The 23,352-nt window shown below is 41.2% G+C and overlaps 1 protein-coding gene across 1 annotated transcript in view; it reads left to right on the top strand.

Annotated features, from left to right (window-relative positions):
- The window catches only part of ASCC3 (activating signal cointegrator 1 complex subunit 3), a 1,202,160-nt gene that overhangs the window by 1,167,383 nt on the left and 11,425 nt on the right, over window positions 1–23,352 (top strand). Inside the window, exons 38-40 of the mRNA XM_063917038.1 lie at window positions 5,566–5,717; window positions 8,064–8,214; window positions 13,685–13,891. Coding sequence (XP_063773108.1) covers window positions 5,566–5,717; window positions 8,064–8,214; window positions 13,685–13,891 — 510 coding nt within the window. The remainder of the gene's footprint in view (window positions 1–5,565; window positions 5,718–8,063; window positions 8,215–13,684; window positions 13,892–23,352) is intronic.

Genomic DNA, 23,352 nt, shown 5'->3' with positions numbered 1-23,352 from the left:
GCCCAACCACATGGTACAAAAAGCCCAGTACTACTCAAGACCTAACTTGTTTTCTAGAGGGGATTCGATCAGCAGCCTGGGGGTCGGGTTGCCGGCGGTCATGTGATCAATGCCGGAATCCCGACACCACTCAGGAGATCTGCACCAGATCACCGACATCCCGAAGATGAGCATCGAGGTTCAGTGTTAGGGCCTGGGTAGGTGGTTAGCCATTGCTGCCAGCCCCTGAGGGTTAGCAGTAGCAGACACCACTGGAGGGTTAGCCATAGCCGTCACCTCTGGAGAGTTAGGGCAGGGGACAGGGGAGGGTAAAAATACTTACCCCGTCCGCTGTCTGGATCTTCAGTGTCGGGATGCTGCTGTCCGTCATGTGACTGCTGGCATCCCAATCGATGGTATTTTGTATGTATTCCCTCTAGAAGGGGCCTGAAAAAATGATTGGACCCAGAGAGTAGTGGCTCAGTACTGAGTGGCACTGGACACAAATCTCGATAAAGGGTTCTAGCTGCCCTAGGCCAAAACACTCATAGTGTCCGCCCACCCAAAATGTTTACTTTCTTATTTAGCAAGTGGTTGGACAGCCACTCTGCTTGCTTAATATCCCCTTCAAGTATATAGACAATGCTGTGTGCATTACCTTCCCATGTAGAATAGTAATGGTATTCACATTTAATAAATAGGTCTATTCCCTTCCAAACAGACCCAACTTAAAATTAATAAAATGAATAGTATGCACATTTAATAAATAAACCTATTTCTGTCCCAAACAGCACCAACATTAAATCATATTTTCCTGCTCTCCTAGAACCGGAAGAGTGGGTACTCCTCCCACATCCTGCTCACTTCCAACTGAAGTGGGCAGAATGGGTAGAATAATACCGGGAATCCATGGTCCATGAGAGGGGGACTAGTGCTGCAATTATATGGTAATCAGATAATTTGGGCATCTAATGACATGGATAGTCCACTGCTTCTCCCAGAGAGGAAAGTTAAAAAGTAGGCAAGTATGCATTAAATAATTAATTACAAAAAAAGGTTTTGGGAGTGCTCAGTGATGGCTTTAAATGTCCACAGATTCTTTTTTGTGTGTGTCCTTAGATCCGTCAGCAAACCTTTTTAATGGATGCAGATTGGAAAAACTTATTTAGGTAGTTTCATCAGAATGTTCTGAAACAAGGACCCTCATACCATAGTACACCCAAAAAAGCTTGATTAGGTTGTTGTATTCTAAAAAGATTTATTTTATTTAAATATTTATTTATTTTTTTAAATATGACCTTACATCATACAAATCGTATTAATGGGTCTGATGTTCAAAGGACGAACTAGCTTTCTACGCCAGCTGGGGAAGAGCTCCCTGACTATGTTTGTCACAAACGCGTTTCGTTAATAAAAACTTCCTATGGGGTGTTTATTAAAAATGATTCACAGCTCCGGAAATGCTGGGCACATTCCCAGAGTGATGTAAATGGGGACATGCCACACCTTCCCACTCAGATCATGCCCCCATAGGTTGTGCGCCTCAACTAATAAATTAACAGTCGCCACCGCATTGGCCAATATTATGTACCTGCCTGGCAGTCGTCAAGGTGACCTCATTGGGCAGGTCCCTAACATTATAGGTGTTTATCCCCGGGGCATAGGGCACCCTCAAACCCACCCACCCCTCCCCCAGGGCACCACACACACAAAGGATAGCAGTGAAAAATCAGAGTTTTAAAAAGGGAAGGTTAGCTGATAAATATTAAAAAGTGTTCAAAAAGTGAAAGATGTGTGAAAATATTACATGAATAGGAAACATAAGGTGTTGAAAATGAATGTAAAGGTGCATACACACGGTGAGATTTTGACTATGTGCCAATTTTGACTTTGCGGTTTCCCTTGAAATCCTCGGAGCCAAGAACCACCGATATTGACTATCGTTACTTGAGATTTTGACTATGTGAGATTTTGACTAAGTGACAATTTTGACTATACTAGGTACTAGATTGTACACTATATAGTCAAAATTGCCTTGCCTGCACAGTTTACCTTTTCTTGTGACACTGACCCCAGGGAGCACACATCGGTATCGCAAGCTGTGTACATGTGTGTATGCGCCTTTAGATGGTGATGTAAATTGATTTATCCACTTTCAGATTTGAGAGTTAGGACTTTCTCCTCTGTAAATGTACTTGTATTTACCTAATTTTTATAAATATGCTTGCAACTTATTTGTGGTCCTTTCCCCTCTCTTTCAGTAGCGAATACAGAGCAAAAATAATTATTAAGATGCTGTGCTATGACATTGGGGGTAATTCCAAGTTGATCGCATTAGGAATTTGGTTAGCAGTTGGGCAAAACCATGTGCACTGCAGGGGAGGCAGATATAACACGTGCAGAGAGAGTTAGATTTGGGTGTGGTATGTTCAATCTGCAATCTAAATTGCAGTGTTAAAATAAAGCAGCCAGTATTTACCCTGCACAGAAACAAAATAACCCACCCAAATCTAACTCTCTCTGCACATGTTATATCTGCCTCCCCTGCAGTGCACATGGTTTTGCCCAACTGCTAAAACATTTCCTGCTGCGATCAACTTGGAATTACCCCGTCTCCTACAACAAAACTAGCACTCTGTCTTTAGTCTTATTATTCCTCCTTTTGTTTTTTTCTCCTTTCACTTACAGTATATCCTTAAAAAAAAAGTTTTTCCCCCTTCATCTAATGACTGGGTAATTTTCTTCTTAGCCTGTGCCTTAACCGTCTTCTAGCAAGATACACCTCTTTGTCTTCATTTTTCTGTGTCTGCTTATATTTCCTAAAGGCCATCTTTTTGCTTTCACAATACTTGCTAAAAAAAAACACACACCACAATGGATTCCTTTTCCTTCTGCTTTTCCATACTCTTTAATACAAAGGTCCGTTGCCACCTCTCCTGCACTCCTTTTAAGTTCCTCCACTCTGCCAAAGAATCGCTTACACATTTGCCCATTGTAGATTAGAGATGGCCATCAATGGCTTGCACTCCTCAATGGCATGTCAGCTGTGCCAAAAATACTGGTAGGGGGCCAATCAGGGAAGGGTGATTGGCTTAGCAAGCCATCAGGGGTGGAGCTAAGCTATGATTCCCAGTGTCGAGGGGGGAAAAAACATTAATGGTGGAGAACAATCGGCTCTCTTATCATCAATCTGTAGAGAACAATCGACTCTCTTACCATCAATCTTCCCCTAGCCAAAACAAACTTCCTGTCTTTAAGTTGAGGAGAATTGCATGCAGACCCTCTAAAGAGTCTACTTCTTAAGGTGATAAACATTCAGAAACAGCAGTTTACGTATCCGTGCAATTTAAGAAAAGGAAAGGTTACACTGCTAACTGCAGTCGCCATGATTGTCATCATTTCAGTCAGGACTAATTAACCAAGCTTCCGTAAAGCTTAGATTTTTGGAGCTTTGCCCTAATAGCTAATGCCAAATTCAGATGGCATTACCAGAGAGGCATCTACCTGCCAGCAAATATTTACATTTTTGCAGTCTTTACTGGGCAGCTTTGAATAAACTTTGTCATGATTTAAATTTGGCTTCCTCCGGTCCCCTCAGAATGCCTCCATGGGGCCAGCTTTGTGTGATTTGCATAATCATTACATATTTAACTATTAAACACTACCTTTGACAAAAAAAAAAAAAAAACAATATTGCAGACTGTAGAATCAATCCATTTAAAGGTCTGCTGTATGTGGCACTGCTGAAATTACATTATGTGGAGAGATTTGGATTTTGGCCATAGGTACTACTTACTGTAGATAGAAATGTACTGCCTCTGAAAAAGATTAAAGGTTGTCAATCAAGGTGTACGTCACTCAAATAAGAATTTTCCTAACTTAAACAACCAAACTTGGTAATGCAACTGGTTAAAAATAACTCCTATTATGTGACATAGGATTTCTTCCTGAAATGATCTGTCCCTAACTCAGAAACAGACTGTTGCTTCCATTTTATAAGTTGTTGTATGTTATGAACTTGTCAAATCATAGCAATAATAGGCCTAATACAGAGTTATTCACAAATTGGGCCACTATGCAGAAGTGTATGCCTCTCAAGAACGGCATCCATATAATATGCCCCCATATTTATGTCAAGTATATATCACCCATGGTTTTTTATCTTTTTGTTTTGCTTACAAAATATACATACCTTATTAACCATCATTAAATATAAAACAAGTTTATGAAAATACACTCACAAAAGCATGGGATGTACGAGGAGAGCACCTATCAACATCAATGGTGCAGTAACAATGAAGCAGTTCACTGGTGACCAGTACTGTACTTACATTAGATCTCCTCTCCTGTCCCTCCTCGGTGGTCGCAGGTATAGCAAGTGCCAGAATCACATAAGTCTGCATAGGCACAGATGCCTGCACCTGCTCTCTGGACATGCACAGATTACACAATTTACACCACTCATCATCTACTCTGCATCTACCCTACTGTGTTTAGAACTTTTGAACAGCTAATTAATTTCAGACAAAAGTCATAGAAACATAGAATTTGACGGCAGATAAGAACCACTTGGCCCATCTAGTCTGCCCCTTTTTTATTTTATCCTTTAGGCAATCTCAACCCTTTTTTAACCTTAATTCTTTGTAAGGATATTCATATGCCTGTCCCAAGCATGTTTAAATTGCCCTACAGTCTTAGCCTCTACCACCTCTGATGGGAGGCTATTCCACACATCCACTACCCTTTCTGTGAAGTAATTTTTCCTTAAATTTCCCCTGAACCTCCCCCCCCTCCAGTCTCAATGTATGCCCTCGAGTTCTAATACTTCATTTTCTTTGAAGAATGTTTCCCTCCTGAACTTTGTTAAGACCCTTGATATATTTGAAAGTTTCTATCATGTCCCCCCTTTCCCTTCTCTCCACCAAACTATACATGTTAAGATCTTTTAGCCTTTCCGGTAAGTTTTGTGATGTAGGCCATGCACCATTTTAGTTGCCCTTCTTTGTACACTCTCTAATGTATTTATAGCCTTCTGGAGATAGGGTCTCCAGAACTGGACACAGTATTCCAGATGGGGCCGTACCAATGACCTATACAGTGGCATTATCACTTCTTTTTTCCTACTACTGATTCCTCTCCCTATGCAACCAAGCATCTGACTTGCCTTTCTCATTGCAAGTCCTATTTCAAGTACCAGTATATGTACCAGTAAATTGTAGGCCCCATTTTACATAGGAGTTATATTTTGTGAACTTTCAGCTGAGCGCCTTCAGCAAAGGAAGCGATTCTTTTGCTATTACCTGGCCTTATCACCATGGAGAAAGTTATTTCTTCCCGGTTTTCCTCTATTGAATTAAATTATTTTGTTTTAAATCTTATTACTGCAAAGAGGTACCCAATATAAAATAAATACTTTTAGTAATTACTTACACATGGATGACTGATAAACCTTTGTTACAGGTTAAGTATGGCGGGTACGTGTAGCCTAAATGTATCCTTCCATTTGTGAATTTATTTTTTAATCTTTCACTTTTGGACAGTGGAATTAGAGATTCATTATAAGAATTTTTTCCCCATCTTTCATAGGCAATGTTGGATGTTGCAGCACACCATGGTTCGCTAGTTACAGTTTTAAACATAACATACTTGGTACAAATGGTAATTCAAGCTCGGTGGATACAAGAATCCTGTTTATTAACAGTGCCCTTCGTTGAAAAACATCATCTTCATCTCTTCAGGTATGTAAAGTTAAAAAAAAAATGGAGTAGCTTAGGACTTCTGACATCAGTGTATACATTCAAGCAGGGGACTTCTTAGCCACTTAACTTAGTTAAGACATTTTTTTTATTAAATAGTAAAAAAAAAGTTCAGTTTAAGAACATCTGTTTCAAAATGTACTTAAATATTTTATAGTCCTAGGGTGTGTCTCACTCCTCCTTCCTGTGTCTATTTGTCCCCATTGGATATTTTACCATCCCCATTGGCAATAAATCCTTAGTGGCATTACTATCCGCCCCCTAGTGGTAATAGAGCTATGGTGGCATAAGCCCCAACCCACCAGTGTCCATTGTGGTGCTCTTACAGATCATCATAATATTGCTCAAGGGAGAACAGAAGTTCCACACTTTGCAATTCTGTTATATGTGCATGCCCTCCAGAGTGCCATTCACACTGCATTCTTATTACAAAGATGCAAACCTTTACTATATTATTACAGATAGCTCACAAGTAAAGTTTCTGACTATATAGTACAGAAGGTTTGATGTTGAAATCCTTTGCTTGGAGTGTTGAGTATTTTAATATAGTGTGATTAAGTTATTGAGGTTATTATAAACACGGTCAAACACATGCTACATAATTATGGATAGCTCACCAGATTGTCTGACTATGGTACATGTACTAGGTGTTTCCATTCCCTGTAGGACGAGTTATTTGTATTGTAAGCATTCAGGGAAGTACAGACTATGAAGTGTGAGAAGTCAGAAAGGGGAGAAGTCCATATTAATTATTAAACATCCTCCCTTAAAAGTAAAGTTTAGATTTGCCTCTGCAGATAGGTGTGACAAATGAAAATAACTTGATGACGTGCTCAGCAGGCTGTAGCAGAGCGATATATTGCCTTGTGCTGGCCCAGAATTTCTGATATGATGAGTAGCAGGAAGAAAACAAGCACCCAGAGTGTCCTGAGGCCTATCTAGGCAACGCGCAAGTCAAATGCTGGTGCAACTGGGAAGCAATGATACAACCCATTGGACCTGTGCTCTGGGTGATACCACCGCTGACCCACCATAAGTTATGGCCTTGCCACTCAGTGTTCGCATAAGCGATTTTGTCTTTACAACTTTATTTACATTATCTCTGCATGTCCCTGGCCACCTTGCAGGTATACTAGGGCGCTTGCGGAAAATGTTTCTGTTCTTTCAAGAATCCGGGAGGCCTCTAAGACAGTGTAGGAGAGTAGGCCTCTATAAGTTTAATCGCGATTCAGTCAGCATCCCGGCTGTCGGGATGCCGGCGGTCATATGACCGATGCCGGATTCCTGATACGACTCAGGAGACCTGCACCGGATCATCGACATCCGACATCCCGAAGGTGAGTATTGGGGTACGGGTTAGAGCTGGAGGTAGGGGGAGTTAGGGTTAAGCAATAGGGGGTTAGGGTTAGGCACTGGGGGGGGAGGTTGTCCTAGCCTCCACTGCCCGAGGATTAGCCATAGCTGCCACCCCATGAGGGTTAGGGTAGGGGAAAGGGAGTGCAAAAATACTTACCCTTCCAATGTTGGGATCTTCAATGTCGGGATGTCATGTGACCGCCAGCGTCCCGACCACCAGGATATAGTATGTATTCCGTTTAATCAAAAGGGGATATTTAAAAAAAAAAACTGATATATACAATGTGTACATTGAAGATTTGTTGATCTATTTTGAAACTACTTTGTGCAACCTTCAATTAAATGCTGTTGTTTAAGACTTTATTATAATAACAATATTAATTATAATGTAATAATGTGGTAAAATGTTATCTTACTGTAGAAACAGTTGTTGCAAGGATTATTTCTTATGTGTAGTTGAGAAAAGAATAAATGTAGTTTTGCCTAATACTCATTTTAGAGAAGCATATTGTGAAGGGTAAGTCCAGGGGGAGGTTGTGATTTGCGTAATCACGGTTCTACCGTGACTCCATACATTGTACAATGGGGCGGAGCTATAATGACTATTCATCACGACATCAAGCCCCCTTCACTGAAAATAAACAGGATCCGTAAGAGTGGCCTGCTCAACTGGGAGTTAGGGAGAAGTGACCAAATCGTAAGAGTCGGCAGGTATACAAACAGGACCTGAGGAATTTAGATCTAAGTTTTGTTAGATTATGTCACACACAGTAAAATACATGCTTTGGCCCATAGAGAAGGAGCAGATTGCTTGTTGATTTGAAAATATAGTTCAGAACAAGCAATGAAAATTTAACATTGCATGAAAGTGAAAACTGTCTTTTTAGTATATATTTTGTGATGATCATCCCCTTGTTACATTGTGTGAGATATAAAACTGGTGTAATGGTTTGGTATGTGTTTCCTCTTTAGAAAATGGACGTCCAGAAAAAGGATTAGCAACTCTGAAGATGTGACAGGACCTATTGAGTGTCTTCCAGAGCTGATAGCTGCATGCCAAAGCAAAGCAGACATTTTCACTTCCATAGTAGAACGGGAACTCCAAGCCACACATATTTCCCAGGTAATCTTGCTGTTTCTCTTACAACTTATACTGCAAGAGACAGCCTTACTGAAGCACAGAGAAGATGTGTTTGCAATGGTCATAGGAACAGTACGCTCTATTCATCAAATAGAGCGCTGATTGAAAGGATGCCTATGGAAATCTTATTTTCCTAAAAGTACCTTCAGGATGCCACTGCTCATGTTCCCCTCCCACATAGATGAAGCTGGTCATCGTACAGATGAAAGGAGGCATTTGGAGTTTCACTGTTGATTATTTCTTACTTCTGTATGTAGTCATTTCTTACAGCCTGTATGTAATTTAGATTTAGTATCAGTCTCGGCGTTTACCATTATCATGGTCAGTTGGTAAGTCTGTGACTCCTAATGCTGCCATGCATTTCAGTATACAGAAGTAATAGTTTCTGCTTTATCAAAATCACTCCTAATTTTCACCTATTTTCATGTAATTTAGAGCATGAAAATAGGTAATATATTCACTTATATTTTATATGGAAATGACATTCACACTTAACTAGACTTGTTAACCAACAAAGAACTGAATTTATGGCTATCCACTTCATTAGGTGCTTAATATAATATTGCTTACACTCATTAAGCTGTTTTTATTACACATGAAATGTTTTCTCCACAGCCTATTATGTGCTTTCCATTAGGAGAAAACATTTTAATCTAGAACCTTTTTGTCCCTTGAGTGCATCCAGTATAAAACTCTATGGGGCGTATGCAATAGTTCCGATTACATTTCGGAGCTAATGAATTCGCCCCACTCGTATTCATTTAGGGCCGTTTTCGGCAGTTTTGAAGGCATTTTCGCCAATGCCTTTTCTCCTTCTTTTATTAAGTGAAAAGGAATTGGCGAAACATGCCTCAAAATCAGCGAAAATGGCCCGCATTTTCAACGGAAAACAAGTGGATTCGCTGATCCCCGTGTTTCTTGCCCCTGTCACATTTTTCGCCTAGGCAAAAATATTGCATAGGGCAAATCTCCATTCGCCCTAAAAATAGCAAAAAAGCTTGGGTTTTTCACCTAGGCGAAAAAACGGAGCTAATTGCATTCGCCCCTAAGTATCAATAAATTGTACACACTTTATTTTATAAGCATTCTATTAACGGCTTTGTCTTTTTTAAAATAATTTATACAGTTGATATGTTTAAAATAATAATGATCAGTGTTTGTGCTTGTAGCCCCATAGGGCTGTTAGCAAAAATGTCCAATTTCAGGCTGAGTGTGTGGGCTAGATGCGGTGCTATTGCTGGTGTTTCAATACTGCTGCAATAGAAACTCACACCCTTTGCTCACAATTGATTCCCTGTTAGTGTTTCTTGTAGTTTACCGTATGGTTTGTATAAAGCTAATGGGGGTCATTCCGAGTTGTTCGCTAGCTGCATTCGTTCGCTGTGTAGCGATGAGACAAAAAAACGGCACTTCTGCACATGCGGCGCAATGCGCATGCGCAGCGTACTATTACAACAAACTATGTACTTTTTCACAGGGTCTAGCGATGCTTTTCAGTCGCACAGGCAGCCGAAGAGTGATTGACAGGAAGAGGGCGTTTCTGGGTGTCAACTGATCGTTTTCATGGAGTGTTTGGAAAAACGCAGGCGTGCCAGGAAAAACGCAGGCGTGGCTGGGCAAACGCAGGGCGTGTTTGTGATATCAAATCAGGAACTGAATGGTCTGAAGTGATCGCAAGCGCAGAGTATGTTAGAAGCTACTCGGAAACTGCACAAAATTATTTTGTAGCCGCTCTGCGATCCTTTCGTTCGCACTTCTGCTAAGCTAAAATACACTCCCAGTCGGCGGCGGCATAGCGTTTGCACGGCTTCTAAAAACTGCTAGCGAGCAATCAACTCGGAATGACCACCAATGTGTCTACAGTACATAAAGACATTTACAATTAGAACGTTTTGCCTGAAAAACAAACAAACAAACACTAAAACATATATTTTTCAGGAAGCTGTGTAATATTTACCAATAAATTAAGCATTTTCATGTTTGGTAAAATAGACATTTTATGACTGACTGTTCAGTTTTATAATCCATTTCAGTAGATACAGATTTGTAACACCAAATATGAATGAATAACATTTCAATAAACCCAATGAAATGTCTACATGTGTAACTCAATTACTCTAAAAAATACCAGAATGAAGGTTATTTGTGTGAATTGGCTTTACTCGCCATATTTCTGTAGTAATGTAAGTTGAGCTCACAACAAGTTTCAAATGTGATGAAAAATTATCAGGACATTGTTATAATTAGCTCTGGGAGTTCTCAGAAGCAAACTTAACTAATTTATTTGCATAAATTGTCATTCTGTTATCTTTAAAACCAAATGCAAATTGGCTCTGTCTGATATGATGATGGTTATTTGGCTGAAAAGCACTTCAATTTCCGTAGCAATCTGGTGCCGACTTTACTGTGAGGCAATCCCAGGTAACATCAAAATTCAGAATTATTCCAGAAATTAGCAGGTTTAAAGCATCAATTTAAGTGCTAATTGCAGTAGTAATGAGAAAAAGCAGTACTACTGCGAGATTTGTATATTTTGCCACATCAGTATGCCTTCAACGGCTGCTAACTGGAAGAGGATTTGGCTGCTAATTAAATAATTGTATGCATGGTAGCGTCCTTGTCTGATTCAATAGATGAAGATTAATCCTCAGATAAATATGTTTGGCTGGTGTTCATAGTACCTGCAAAAATAGCTATTGTGCGCATATATGCTGTCTCCCTGCATTTACAATGCATGGTCTGATATATGTAAAGATGAATGTATATATTTCCAGTATATCAGACCAGAAGTATTGTCCTTTTATGACTACATGTGTATTAAGAAGGGCCTTCCTTATTCCCCATACAAGTCATTTAGCCTTACTTCACTTGATGTAACCAATAGACTACTTTGATTCAGTTTGTTATTATAATAATAAAAACAATTGGCATTTGTCTTATGCAGTATTACATAGAAACATAGAATGTAACGGCAGATAAGAACCACTTAGCCCATCTAGTTTGCCCATTTTTTACCATGTTTTTACCTCAAACCTTATTTGTTCCTTATTACTTTGTAAGGATATCCTCATGTCTATCTCATGCATGTTAAGTTGCTCTACTGTCTTAGCCTCTACCACCTCTGATGGTAAGCTATTCCACTTGTCCACTACTCTTTCTGTGAAGTGATTTTTCCTCAAAATTTCCTCTGAACCTACCTCCCTCCTGTTTCAGTGCATATTCTCATGTTCTATTGAAATGTAATATACTGTAGATATGTTCAGTTTGTTAATCTTCTAAATACATCTTAGTTATGTATGCATAAATTACTAAATTGAAGAAAAACATTATGGAGACAATTTCTGGACCTATTAAAGATCCGAGGATGACCGTTAATGCTGTGGCTGATGGAGAGATGATGCAGTACAGGTTTGAAAGGCCCTCGCGGCATCTGTTTCTCATTAAGCTTCAGTATGTTAGTGCGCAGGTCTCCGCTATGATCCATGATTGCAGAAGATGAATACAAAATAGCGTCAGTTTAAAAAGTCCACTAAATATCTATACTGCAGTGGATGGTGTTCCCTACATTCCCTACCATAGAGGAATGTCTGCATCCATTAGAGCTATCAAAATACACATTTAGGACATGTTATCTTCCTTTATCTAATATAAAAAAATGAAAATCTGTCATTCTGTCCCTCTGTCTTTCTATACAAATCCAGTTTACAAGCGAAGATCGTGAAAATTCACATACAAGCGTATTAAAACATGGCGGAGGCAACTAAAACTATTTTAAATCCCTAGCACCTCTGGGGGGGGGGGGCAGACAGTAGCACAGAGTATTTCAGCAGACAGCATAACTCTGGAATGCCTGCAGCACTTTACAACAAACTTGGTACACGTGTGACTTACACTCTGGAAACAAACACTATGGGGCAGACACCCCGAGCACCCATAGGGGTGGGACAGCAGCACAGAGTATGTCAGCAGCCAGCAAAACTGTGGAACGCTTGGCGCAATTTACACCAAACGTGGTACACATCTGACTTAAAATCTTGGAACAAACTCTAGGGGTTAGACACCCCAGCACCCCTAGGGGTGGGACAGCAGCACAGAGTATTTCAGGAGACAACAAAACTATGGAAGGACGGGAGCAATTTACACCAAACTTGGTACACATCTCACTTACAATCTGGGAACAAACTCTGTGGGGGTTTGACACCCCTAGCACCCCTAGGGGTAAAACAGCGGCACATAGTATTTCAGAAAACAGCATAAATCCCGAATGGCTAGACCAATTTACAAAAAACTGGGTACACATATGACTTACACTCGGGAAACAAACAATGTGGGGGTAAGAGACCCCTAGCGGTGGGACAGCAGCACAGAGTATGTCAACAGACAGCATAACTGTGGAAGGCCTGGAGCAATTTACACCAAACTTGGTACACATCTGACTTACAATCTCGAAAACACCCCTCGCGGTTGGACAACAGCACAGAGTATTTCAGGAGACAGCATAACTCCCGAATGGCTAGACCAATTTAAAACAAACTGGGTACACATATGACTTACACTCGGGAAACAAACAATGTGGGGGTCAGACACCCCTAGCACCCCTAGGGGTGGGACAGCAGCACAGAGTATGTCAGCACACAGCTTAACTGTGGAAGGCCTGGAGCAATTTACACCAAACTTGGTACACATCTGATTTACAATCTGGGAACAAACTCTGTGGGGGTTAGATACCCCTAGGGGTGGGACAGCAGCACAGAGTATTTCAGGAGACAGCATAACTCCAGAATGCCTAGACCAATTTACAAAAAACTTGGTACACATATGACTTACAAGCTGGAAACAAATACTGTGGGGGTAAGACACCCCTAGCACCCCTAGGGTTGAGGCAGCAAATAGTTTTTCAGCAGACAGCATAACTCTGGAATGCCTGGAGCAATTTACACCAAACTTGCTACACATATTACTTACACTCTGGAACAAACACTATGGGGGTAACACACCACTAGCACCCCTAAGGGTGGGCCAGAAGCACAGACTATATCAGGACATGCTTGATATGTCAGTGATGACAGGCTGCATGGGACAGGGGCAGTGACATGATGTGAGGAGGGGAATGGAGGTAGCATGAACCCACACACTGAGAGTTATATAGTGGAAATAGCACGGTCCCCCAGCAGCACAGAGTATATCAGCAGATACATAATGTGCTGTGCTATTTTTAAATTGGAGTTTCATTTTCTTGATGTGTATAACATGTTACTTGCGTTTTTATACTATGTTATTTATACTGTGTGTTTAATATTTACATTAATTTTTGTAAACAAACATTCTTGAAATCCCGCAAATGCTGGGTACTCCAGCTAGTATAAATATAAAACCATATCTCTTTTTATGTTTTAATAGTATTTTTTATATGTAGTGTAGTATTTTACAGTTATTTTTTTTCTTGTTTTAGGCATGGAACTTTGTGTCAAATCTTCCAGTAATTGATGTCCAATTAACCATTAAAGGTTGGTGGGATGATCCAATACAAGCAGAGAATGAGCTTCCTATACCTATAGTCTTTCCAGGGGTACAGGAGAAGAAATGGCTTACATTACATGCTGATCAGGAATATGTTCTGCAAGTAAATCTGCACAGGATTCGAGCCGGGTTCAAAAAGGTACAGAGTTGGTGATCTTGTCCCTTGAAGTAGTCACTTATCAAATGTTGTTTTTTTTGTTTATTGTTTTTGGTGGTGATCTGCATTTTAAATTAATATTATTTATCTTGTCTTCTTGAAAACAGTTACCATGTATTACATTTATTGTATTTCTACAAACTCCTTTGGCCAGATGTATTGGAATGCGAGACGGCCGGAGCTCCGAGACTCCGGCCGAATTCGTATGTTTTTTTTAAAACAGCAAATACCTTGTACACGTTTGCTGCTTTAAAAAAACGTACACTTCAGCTGTTTTTATAGTTAGCAAAAGAAAAGGGGTAGCAAATTAATTTTAAAAGTGTGTCTTCTGAGTTTATGATTTGATTAATATTTTCTGTTACAAATTCTCCCTGAATACATACATGCATTTATGTTACAGAGTAAATTCTGGAGGAACCCAACTTTATTCAGCAGTTTAAATCAATCCACATCACTGTCACAAAATTCTGAATTATTTGAACCAACTTTCTAATTTAGTAATGGGGGGGGGGGGGGGGGCACAGGTCATGTACACATGAGGGCAGGAGATGCCACAGGACCTGGGGACATGATGGGGAAGTGAGCGAGAGAAGGGAAACAGGACCTGGGGAAGTGGGGTGGGTGACACAGGACATGGTGGGGTGACACCCTGGACACAAGAGGGGGAAGGGATAACACAGTACCTGGGACATGAGTGGGGGGGGGGGGTGACACAGGCCATGGTCACAAGAACAGGGTGGGGGGGGCAGGGGGTGGAGGTACACAGGACCTGGGGAGGGGGTGATACAGAACCTGGTGACATCAAGTAGGGGTGGAGTTGGGGGGGGATACAGGATCCCTCACTGCATTGGCAGTGTAGCATTGTACTTGCTGGCTGGAGTCTCTCCTCACCTTGGATTAGTTTCTCCTCCGCCCAGCAACTCTGGCTCTTATGCTGCGCTATAGGGAGTGGCTCCGGTCAGACAAAGTTTGGCCATGTTTGTTTGGCGGAAACTGGGTGGTTGGTGCCGGAAAGATCTCAGGAGCTGACAGCACCAGCTAGGTACAGCTTCTGCACATGCACAATGTCACCATGACGCCTGCAGGGAACCTGTATGTCTGGTTGATGCTCTGCACTTTGGTTACTGCGTGACTGTCAGCTCAGCGTTCTCCTGTCTCCCTGTTGCCGATCTCTGTGGCTGGGATTCACCTGTGCCTGACTTCCTGAGCAGCTGGCTGATCCACACACACTGCTCTGCTCCTATGCCCAGCAATAGTGTGCCAACCACTGATCTAGAAGAAGGATGTCTGTTTCATAGACATCATTCATTTTTCTCCTACGACGTGCTGTGAACATTTTCCTATACTAAAAATGATGACTTGCATGTAAATCAGGGAAATACAGCAGTTTACATTGCAGTGTCTGGAAATATCCCCTTACTTGATTCCTCCCTACTTAAATTATTAGGCAGAAATGATATGCACTATATGTTATCTTTTTGTTTTATTTATTTTAGATAGCAGTGAATGTATTTACTTGTAGGATTATAAAGTATAGCCAAGGTAAAAAAAATAGCTCTGTGTAAGGGAATTGTGTGACAGTAACAAGAGAAAATAGTTATTTCTTGCCCACGAGGCATTTATAATCTACATGATGTATAAGAAGAAAAACATATAAGGGTCATTCCACATCAAATCAACCCAAAAAAAAATAATTAAAAATGAAATGTCCACCACCCATCTCAGATTGTTACGAATATTTTTTAGTTAAGAGAGAATGTCAAAATAACTATTTCTGCCAAATATCTCGACTTTCTGACAATTTGTTTATTAAATATTGATTTGTCAATTTATGAAATTTTTTACTAATCGCGGCTTCTTTATCCAGTTCTTTTGAAGTATCTCGGGTGTTTTTTAAGGAATCACCATGAAATTTGGACCCCTAATGTAACTCATTCTCCCGAATCCAAAAATGCAAACCAAATTACTTTATCTGCTTTATGTTTCGAGTTATGGTAAAAACACACTTTTTTTCGAATATACTTACAAATGCTAGGTTCAATCAACATTAGATATCCCAATTTTTTTATGTGCTTAACAAAGGTATACATTACTACCACACAAAAAAAATCAGCATGGTACTTTGTTTTATAGTGGAGAAAAAAAATCATGAAGTTGATGTTCAATCACTGTTGTACCGCATACATAATTAACACAAGAAATCATGACATTTTAAAACGTAAAACTTGAGTTCCTCACTTATTTAATGTCACAGAATACATGGTTAAACAATAAAGAAAACTTAAAGAAAGCTATGGCATACTGACAGAACTTGAAAAATAAAGAGGGAAAGCCTTTCCTGTTCAAATCGTTCATCAGGTACAGCAGTTTTGAATGAATATTCTCAGATGTGCCCTGGAAAGAAAGTCTGTTTCTGTAAAAGTTCCAGTAGAAAGTCACAAACAGAAAAGGCTACTGCTAGTAAACTTGAAACAGCTTTATCTTGCTTTCAAATACCATTTTCCAGACATTTAAGTTGGATTGTCTACGGTTTGCTCCTTACGACCTACATGGTATGTTAGTTAGCGTTGCTGCAAGAGGTATGCATGCTGTGTGTATTTGCGAAACTCACCAAAACGTAAAAAAATATTGGTTGCTGCTCCACCACTAAAGATGGACTACAAAGACCTAACTGAAATCCTTGTTTGTTCTTCAGTCTCAAAAACGTATATGCTTCATCGATGTGATAAAAATGCCCAGCTCTGGAATCACTTTAGAAAATAGTTGAAGAACTTTTTCATGATAGTGACATGGATAATGAGGACACAGTTGTTTATAAGCAGTGGGTACACAGTAAATTGGTCACAATCACTAGTACTGTGGAACAGTTCCGTGAAGTTATATGTAGTGCTGTTGATGATGCCACAGCCCATCTGTATACAGCAAAGTCGCAGGCTGAATACCTACGCCAGTTGAAGGAAACCATTCGACCAGAAACAGAAGCCGTGTGTTACTAGATTTTGCGAAAACTATTAATGTGTGTGTCGGGATGCAATTCAAGGATTCCACTGGGACACTTCACAAGCAACACTTCACCCATTTGCTGTATACAGTTAGAGCCATGCTCATCTATGCAGCGATGCGTGCACACGGCATAGTGTGAATGCGCTGTGCTGCGACTAATCACAGCCGTCGTTCACTCCATAGGCTTCCATTGGCGTGCATTTGCAGGCACACTTGCCACAAGGCTACAATTAGAGTGGGTACATCTGTTTTTTAGGCAAGATGATTGTGTGACACTTTAAACTGTGTGAGTTTGTGTGTTATAAGTGATACCCGTGACCATGTAGCCATAACTGTGCATGCCTTTATTACGGTAGTTATGAAACACTTAGCGGAACTATTACTAAAATTGGCGTATGTTCACTACTTTAGTGAGGGTGCTAGTAAATGTGTAGCCACCAGGACCAGTCTGCAAGCAGTGGAAACTCATCACATTTTGACACCTTTGGACCCGTATAGCTGGGCTGAAAAGATACATGGCATAAAGTTTTTCTACGTGTCACAAAATGAAATACAAGACTGCAAAACCAAGCTGCATAGCCATCTCGAAAACAGCAAAGACTGTGGTAGGAACACTTGCTCATAACCAATTTCAGCCTATTAGTTATGATGAACTACACATATTCCAATTGTCATCAGACGACATGAAGACAGCAGTAACCACAGTTTGGGGGGGTATCCAATTACAGGTAATAATACATTGGGCAATTTTTCCCAAAGTTTCACCCATATTTTTTTTTTTTTTTTACAGGCTATCCAATTTGGTCGCCTGTAAAAAAAATACATTATCTCCCCAAAACACACAGGTTCAGTGAAACCTGTGTGTTTTTTGTAGTAACAGCCCCGTTTCCGTGGATTTGGTTTCGCCTGCTTGAGGCAGGTGAAACAAAATCCCTGATAAGGCTGCGCGAGCCGCAACTTTACGGGGCTAATTGGATAGCAATTAGCTGCGTTAATTTGGATAGCAATTAGCTGCGTTAATTTACCGTGGCTAATTGCATAACAACCCCTTTAGTGTCACTATGACCACTGTCATCAAAAATGCAGACAAAAGTGATCTTCAACCTGGAACATACATAGCAGCAGTGTACAATAACATCTGGTCAGTTGGGTATATTATTCAATGTAATGAGGAGGAACAAGATGTGCTGGTACACTTCATGAAATGAAACCAATCAACAAATGTGTTGTCCCAGCCTTCAGTGTTTTGTTCCTTTTATTCAAAAAAAAAAAAAAAAAGAAGAAGTGCCCACTATCCAGGGAAGGACTGGAAAATTACAGACCGTTACAACAGGTTCCAAACAAGGGAAAGATAATGTGATTGTCGACTCAACTTAAGTTATGAACTCAAGTTATGTTTAAGTTTTTAAATTTCATGGTTTCTTGTGTTAATTATGTATGCGATACAACAGTAATTGAACGTCAACTTCATGGTTTTTTTTTTCTCCACTATGAAACAGAGTACCATGCTGATTTTTTTGTGTGGTGATAATGTATACCTTTGTTAAGCACCTAAAAAATTTGGGATATCTAATGTTGACTGAACCTAGCGTTTTTAAGTATTTTTGAAAAATGTGTGTTTTTGCCATATCTCGAAACGTAAGGCAGATAAAGTGATTTGGTTTGGATTTTTGGATTCAGGAGGAAAAGTTACCTTAGGGGTGCAAATTTTGTGGTGATTCCTTAATAAACCCCCATCATACTTCAAATAAACTGGATAAAGAACTGCTATTAGTAAATAATGTAATAAATGGATAAAACAATATATAGTAAACAAGTTTTCAGACAGTCGAGATATTTGGCAGAAATAGTTTTTTTTTACATCCTCTCTTAACTAAAAAAATTTCAGAAAAATCTGAGATTGGGTGGTGGACAAGCCTGATTGAACAGGCATGGAATGACCCATAAGAGAAAAATAAAAGAGCAATTTGGAAAATAGGATCCCTGCACAACCTTCTGAGAATTTAGAACAAAGAAATCTCCAATACAGACTAAGGGTGGGATGTAATAGTTTTTTATGGAGGATAAACTCGCACCTTTTTGCACGTTAAAAGGTGCGAGTTTGTACCAGCAACTTTAACAATGTTATAGCCTGCGAGTTTATAAGCTCGGGGCTATTACAATATGCGTTGTAGGGTGAGTTTTTTTTGCAAACACTGTGCTCTTGGATTGGTCCTGGTTCCAAAAATACGGGGGGGGAGGGGAGATGTAGGGGTTCCCTGTTATTTTTTTTGGGGGGGTGGGGTTTAAACCAGAACTTGGCTCAATTAGCAAGGGAGGTAATGCCACGTTTGTATTGATCCCCAAGGTCATAGCATTCCACCACCCAACTAATCAGCCCGGGGTTTCCTGGGGAAGTTGGGTCCCCCACTCCAGGCACCCAAAGCCTGGCCTTAAGCCCAGGGCTATCCTCATCATCCCTTAACGGTGGATGCCGAGTTGATAGCTTTTAAGTGTAAAAATGGAAATAAATTTGTATTTTACAGGTGGAACTACAGTTCCAAGCAAGCCTCCCCGCATTCTGGTACTTGAGAACCACAAGAAAGCATGCGTGGCATTAAAGGGCCCACTGGTACCTGTATTCTCCCTGTAAAATAATTTTAAAATAAAGACAACACACACACACCGTGAGAGTATAAGTTTATCATACATTCTCACACTTGCACATACTTACCTACATGCCCTGTAGCCATTCAGGTCCACTTGTTCAGTAGAATCCACATTAACTTATAAAAAAAAATACCTATTCCAGTGTAGATCATATCTCTTCATTTCAAAGTGGGCATCCAGGAGTTAAAAAACAAACTGAAAACCCAAACCACAGGACTCAGAATGTGTATTTGTGTCCATATGCACATTCTCTGCACGACTGAGCAGCACCCAGGTGTCTCCTGTCTTTGTAAGAGCCACCAGCCAATCAGCAGTTGCTACCATAGCAACAGCCTGCTGCCTGGCTGTGTGTGTGTGTGTGTGTGTGTCCAGACTGTCAATCACAGCTTCCACATTGAAGTATATGGATCTGCTCCGCTCCATACACTTCAATGGTGAGAACCGCTACATTGAAACCTATATAAACCACAATGCTCACCTCTATTGACCTTGTGGTTAGAGATGGAAACGTGGCCTTGCCTCCCTGGCTAGTGCAGCCTGCTGCTGGTTTAAAAAAAATATGGGAACCCCTACATCTTTTTTCCCCCATATTTTGGGAACCAGGACCAGTCCAAGAGCCCAATACTGGCTGTTAAAATCTAGGGGGACTGCAGTCATTTTTTTTTCTCCTGTATTTTTTCAACCAGGACTGGCTCAAAGAACCCAGGGCTGGTTATGCTAATTGGGATGCGGTGGATTGCATGTCAATTTTTTATTACTTTTGTAGCTCTTTCTTAACTTTTCCAGACAGAAGCGTGCACAGATCTCGCTGATCTGTGCATGCTTCTGTCAAACTCATCAGCCAGAAGCTGGTCTATTGTTATTCCTTTTTTTGTTTTGTTTTTATTTTGTTTTTTTAGTATTATTATTTATTATTATTATTATTATTATTATCCTTTATTTATATGGCGCCACAAGGGTTTCCGCAGCGCCCAATTACAGAGTACATAAATAATCAAACAGGAAAACAGCAACTTACAGTTGATGACAGTATAGGACAAGTACAGGGTAAATAAACATAGTTACATCAGCAGATGACACTGGAATAAGTATCAGGTGGCAGAAGACTGATGGATTTGGTGCAGTTGAAGATTATTAAAGTAAAAAAGGATAAGCACATGAGGGAAGAGGGCCCTGCTCGTTAGAGCTTACATTCTAAAGGGGAGGGGTAGACAGACAGGGGTGACACAGATTGGGTACATAGAGAGCGTAGAACAGAGGGTTAGGATGAGATTTGGCTGGGTTTGGTGAAGAAGTGGGTCTTGAGAGCCCGTTTGAAGTTTTGTAGAGAGGTGGAGAGTCTGAGGAGGAGAGGTAGGGAATTCCAGAGAAGTGGTGCAGCACGTGAAAAATCTTGGAGGTAGGAGTGGGAGGAAGTAATCCGTAGGCAGGAGAGTCGGCGTGCATTAGCAGAGCGAAGAGGACGGGTGGGAGTGTAAAGGGAGATAAGGTCAGAGATGTAGATGGGAGAGGAGTGGGAGAGGGCTTTGTAAGCGAGTGTGAGAAGCTTGAAATGGATTCTGAAAAGGAAGGGGAGCCAGTGAAGGTCTAGTAAGAGAGGAGAGGTGGACGTAGTGCGTTTGGTTAGGAAGATGAGCCGGGCAGCAGCATTGAGGATAGATTGGAGTGGAGAGAGGTATTTGTCAGGAATGCCAGTCAGGAGCAGATTACAGTAGTCCAGTCTGGAGATGACCAGTGAGTGGATAAGAGTCTTAGTAGCATCCTGGGTCAGAAAGGGTCTGATCCTGGAAAAAAATTTTAGATGAAAATGGCAGGTTTGTGAGAGGTGCTGAATGTGTGGTTTGAAGGAGAGGGAGGAGTCAAGGATTACTCCAAGACAGCGCACTTGGGGACTAGAGGAGATAGTAGTGCCATCAATAGATAATGAGATTGTAGGAGGTAAGGTTATGCGGGAGGGAGAGAAGATGATCAGCGCGGTCTTAGACATGTTAAGTTTAAGAAAGCGCTGGGACATCCAGGAAGAGGTAGCAGAGAGACAGTTGGAGATACGAGTGAGGAGAGCAGGGAAGAGGTCTGGAGAGGAAAGATAGATTTGGGTGTCATCAGCATAGAGATGATATTGGAAACCAAAAGAACTAATGAGCTTACCTAGTGAGGACGTATAGAGAGAGAAGAGAAGAGGACCAAGGACAGAACCTTGGGGTACCCCTACAGTTAGTGGAAGTGAGGGGGAGGTGGAGTCATGAGAGGAGACAGAGAAAGAACGGTAAGAAAGGTAGGAGGACAGCCAAGAGAGGGCAGTGTCACGCAGACCAATGGAGTGAAGAATTTGCAGTAGGAGAGGATGGTCCACAGTGTCAAAAGCAGCAGAGAGATCAAGTAGAATAAGTATAGAGTAGTGTCCCTTAGATTTAGCAGCATGGAGGTCATTGCATACTTTTGTAAGGGCAGTTTCAGTGGAGTGGAGAGGACGGAAGCCAGACTGGAATGGGTCAAGCAGTGAGTGTGAGGAAAGAAAGGAAGTAAGGCGGTTGTAGACAATACGCTCAAGGAGTTTGGAGGCAAAAGGGAGGAGAGAGATGGGTCGGTAGTTGGAGAGAGTGTTTGGATCAAGTGTAGTTTTTTTAAGAATAGGAGAGATGAGTGCATGCTTGAAGGCAGAGGGGGCAGTGCCTGATGAGAGGGATAGATTGAGAAGGTGGGAAAGATGGGAACAACCAGAAGGAGAGAGGTAGCGGAGGAGGTGGGAGGGGATAGGGTCAAGTGGGGAGGTGGTGAGGGGACAGGAACGAATGAGGGTCATGACTTCCTCTCCAGATGCATGGGAGAAAGATGTCAGAGTAGGTGCGAGGGATGGGGAGGGTTGGTAAGGGATGGGAGAAATCTGGTTACTGATGGTCTGGTGTGATGTGATGTCCTGACGTATGGAGTCAATTTTGGATGTGAAGTAAGTGTCAAAGTCAAGAGCAGAGAGTGAGGAAGGGAGACGAGGTGGAGGTGGGCAGAGGAGTGAGTTGAGAGTGGCAAAGAGGCGCAGGGGCTTGGAAGACTGGGAGGAGATGAGGTTTTTGAAGTATGACTGTTTAGCAAGAGAAAGGGCAGCACTGAAGGATGAGAGCATAAGTTTGAAATGGAGGAAGTCTGCCTTAGAGCTTGATTTCCTCCAGTGTCGCTCAGCAGTACGTGAGCATTTTTGCAGATATCTGGTGCATTTGGTGTGCCAGGGTTGAGGTGTTACTTTGCGAGGGTGAATAGTGGTTGGTGGAGCAACAGAGTCAAGAGCAGAAGTAAGGGATGCATTGTATGTGGAAGTGGCTTGTTCAGGGCATGAGAGAGAGAATAGGAGAGAGAAGTAAATCAAACAGGGAGGAAAGGAATGTGGTGTCAATAGCTTCAATGTTACGCTTAGCGATGGTAGCCTTAGGAGGTAGAGATGGGGAAGTCGAGAGAGATAGGTTAAAGGAGAGCAGGTGGTGGTCAGAGAGGGGAAATGGGGAGTTGGAAAAATCAGAAATATCACAGCGGTGAGTGAAGACCAGATCCAGTGAGCTCCCATTAACATGGGAGGGTGAGGAGGTCCACTGGGAGAGACCAAGTGAAGAGGTGAGGTTAAGGAGTTTAGAGGCAGGGGATTGTGTGGGGGTGTCAATAGGGATGTTGAAATCACCTAGGATAATGGAGGGAATGTCAGAAGAGAGGAAGTGAGAAAGCCAGGAAGCAAAGTTGTCGATGAATTTGGAAGCAGTGCCAGGGTGCGAGTTTACAACTCTTACATTGCCCGAGTTTTATGT

This window comes from Pseudophryne corroboree, chromosome 4 (genome assembly GCF_028390025.1).
Source record: "Pseudophryne corroboree isolate aPseCor3 chromosome 4, aPseCor3.hap2, whole genome shotgun sequence".
Classification (NCBI taxonomy): Eukaryota; Metazoa; Chordata; class Amphibia; order Anura; family Myobatrachidae; genus Pseudophryne; species Pseudophryne corroboree.
Note: the sequence above shows the minus strand (reverse complement) of the source record. Positions and strands in the feature narration are given on the sequence as shown.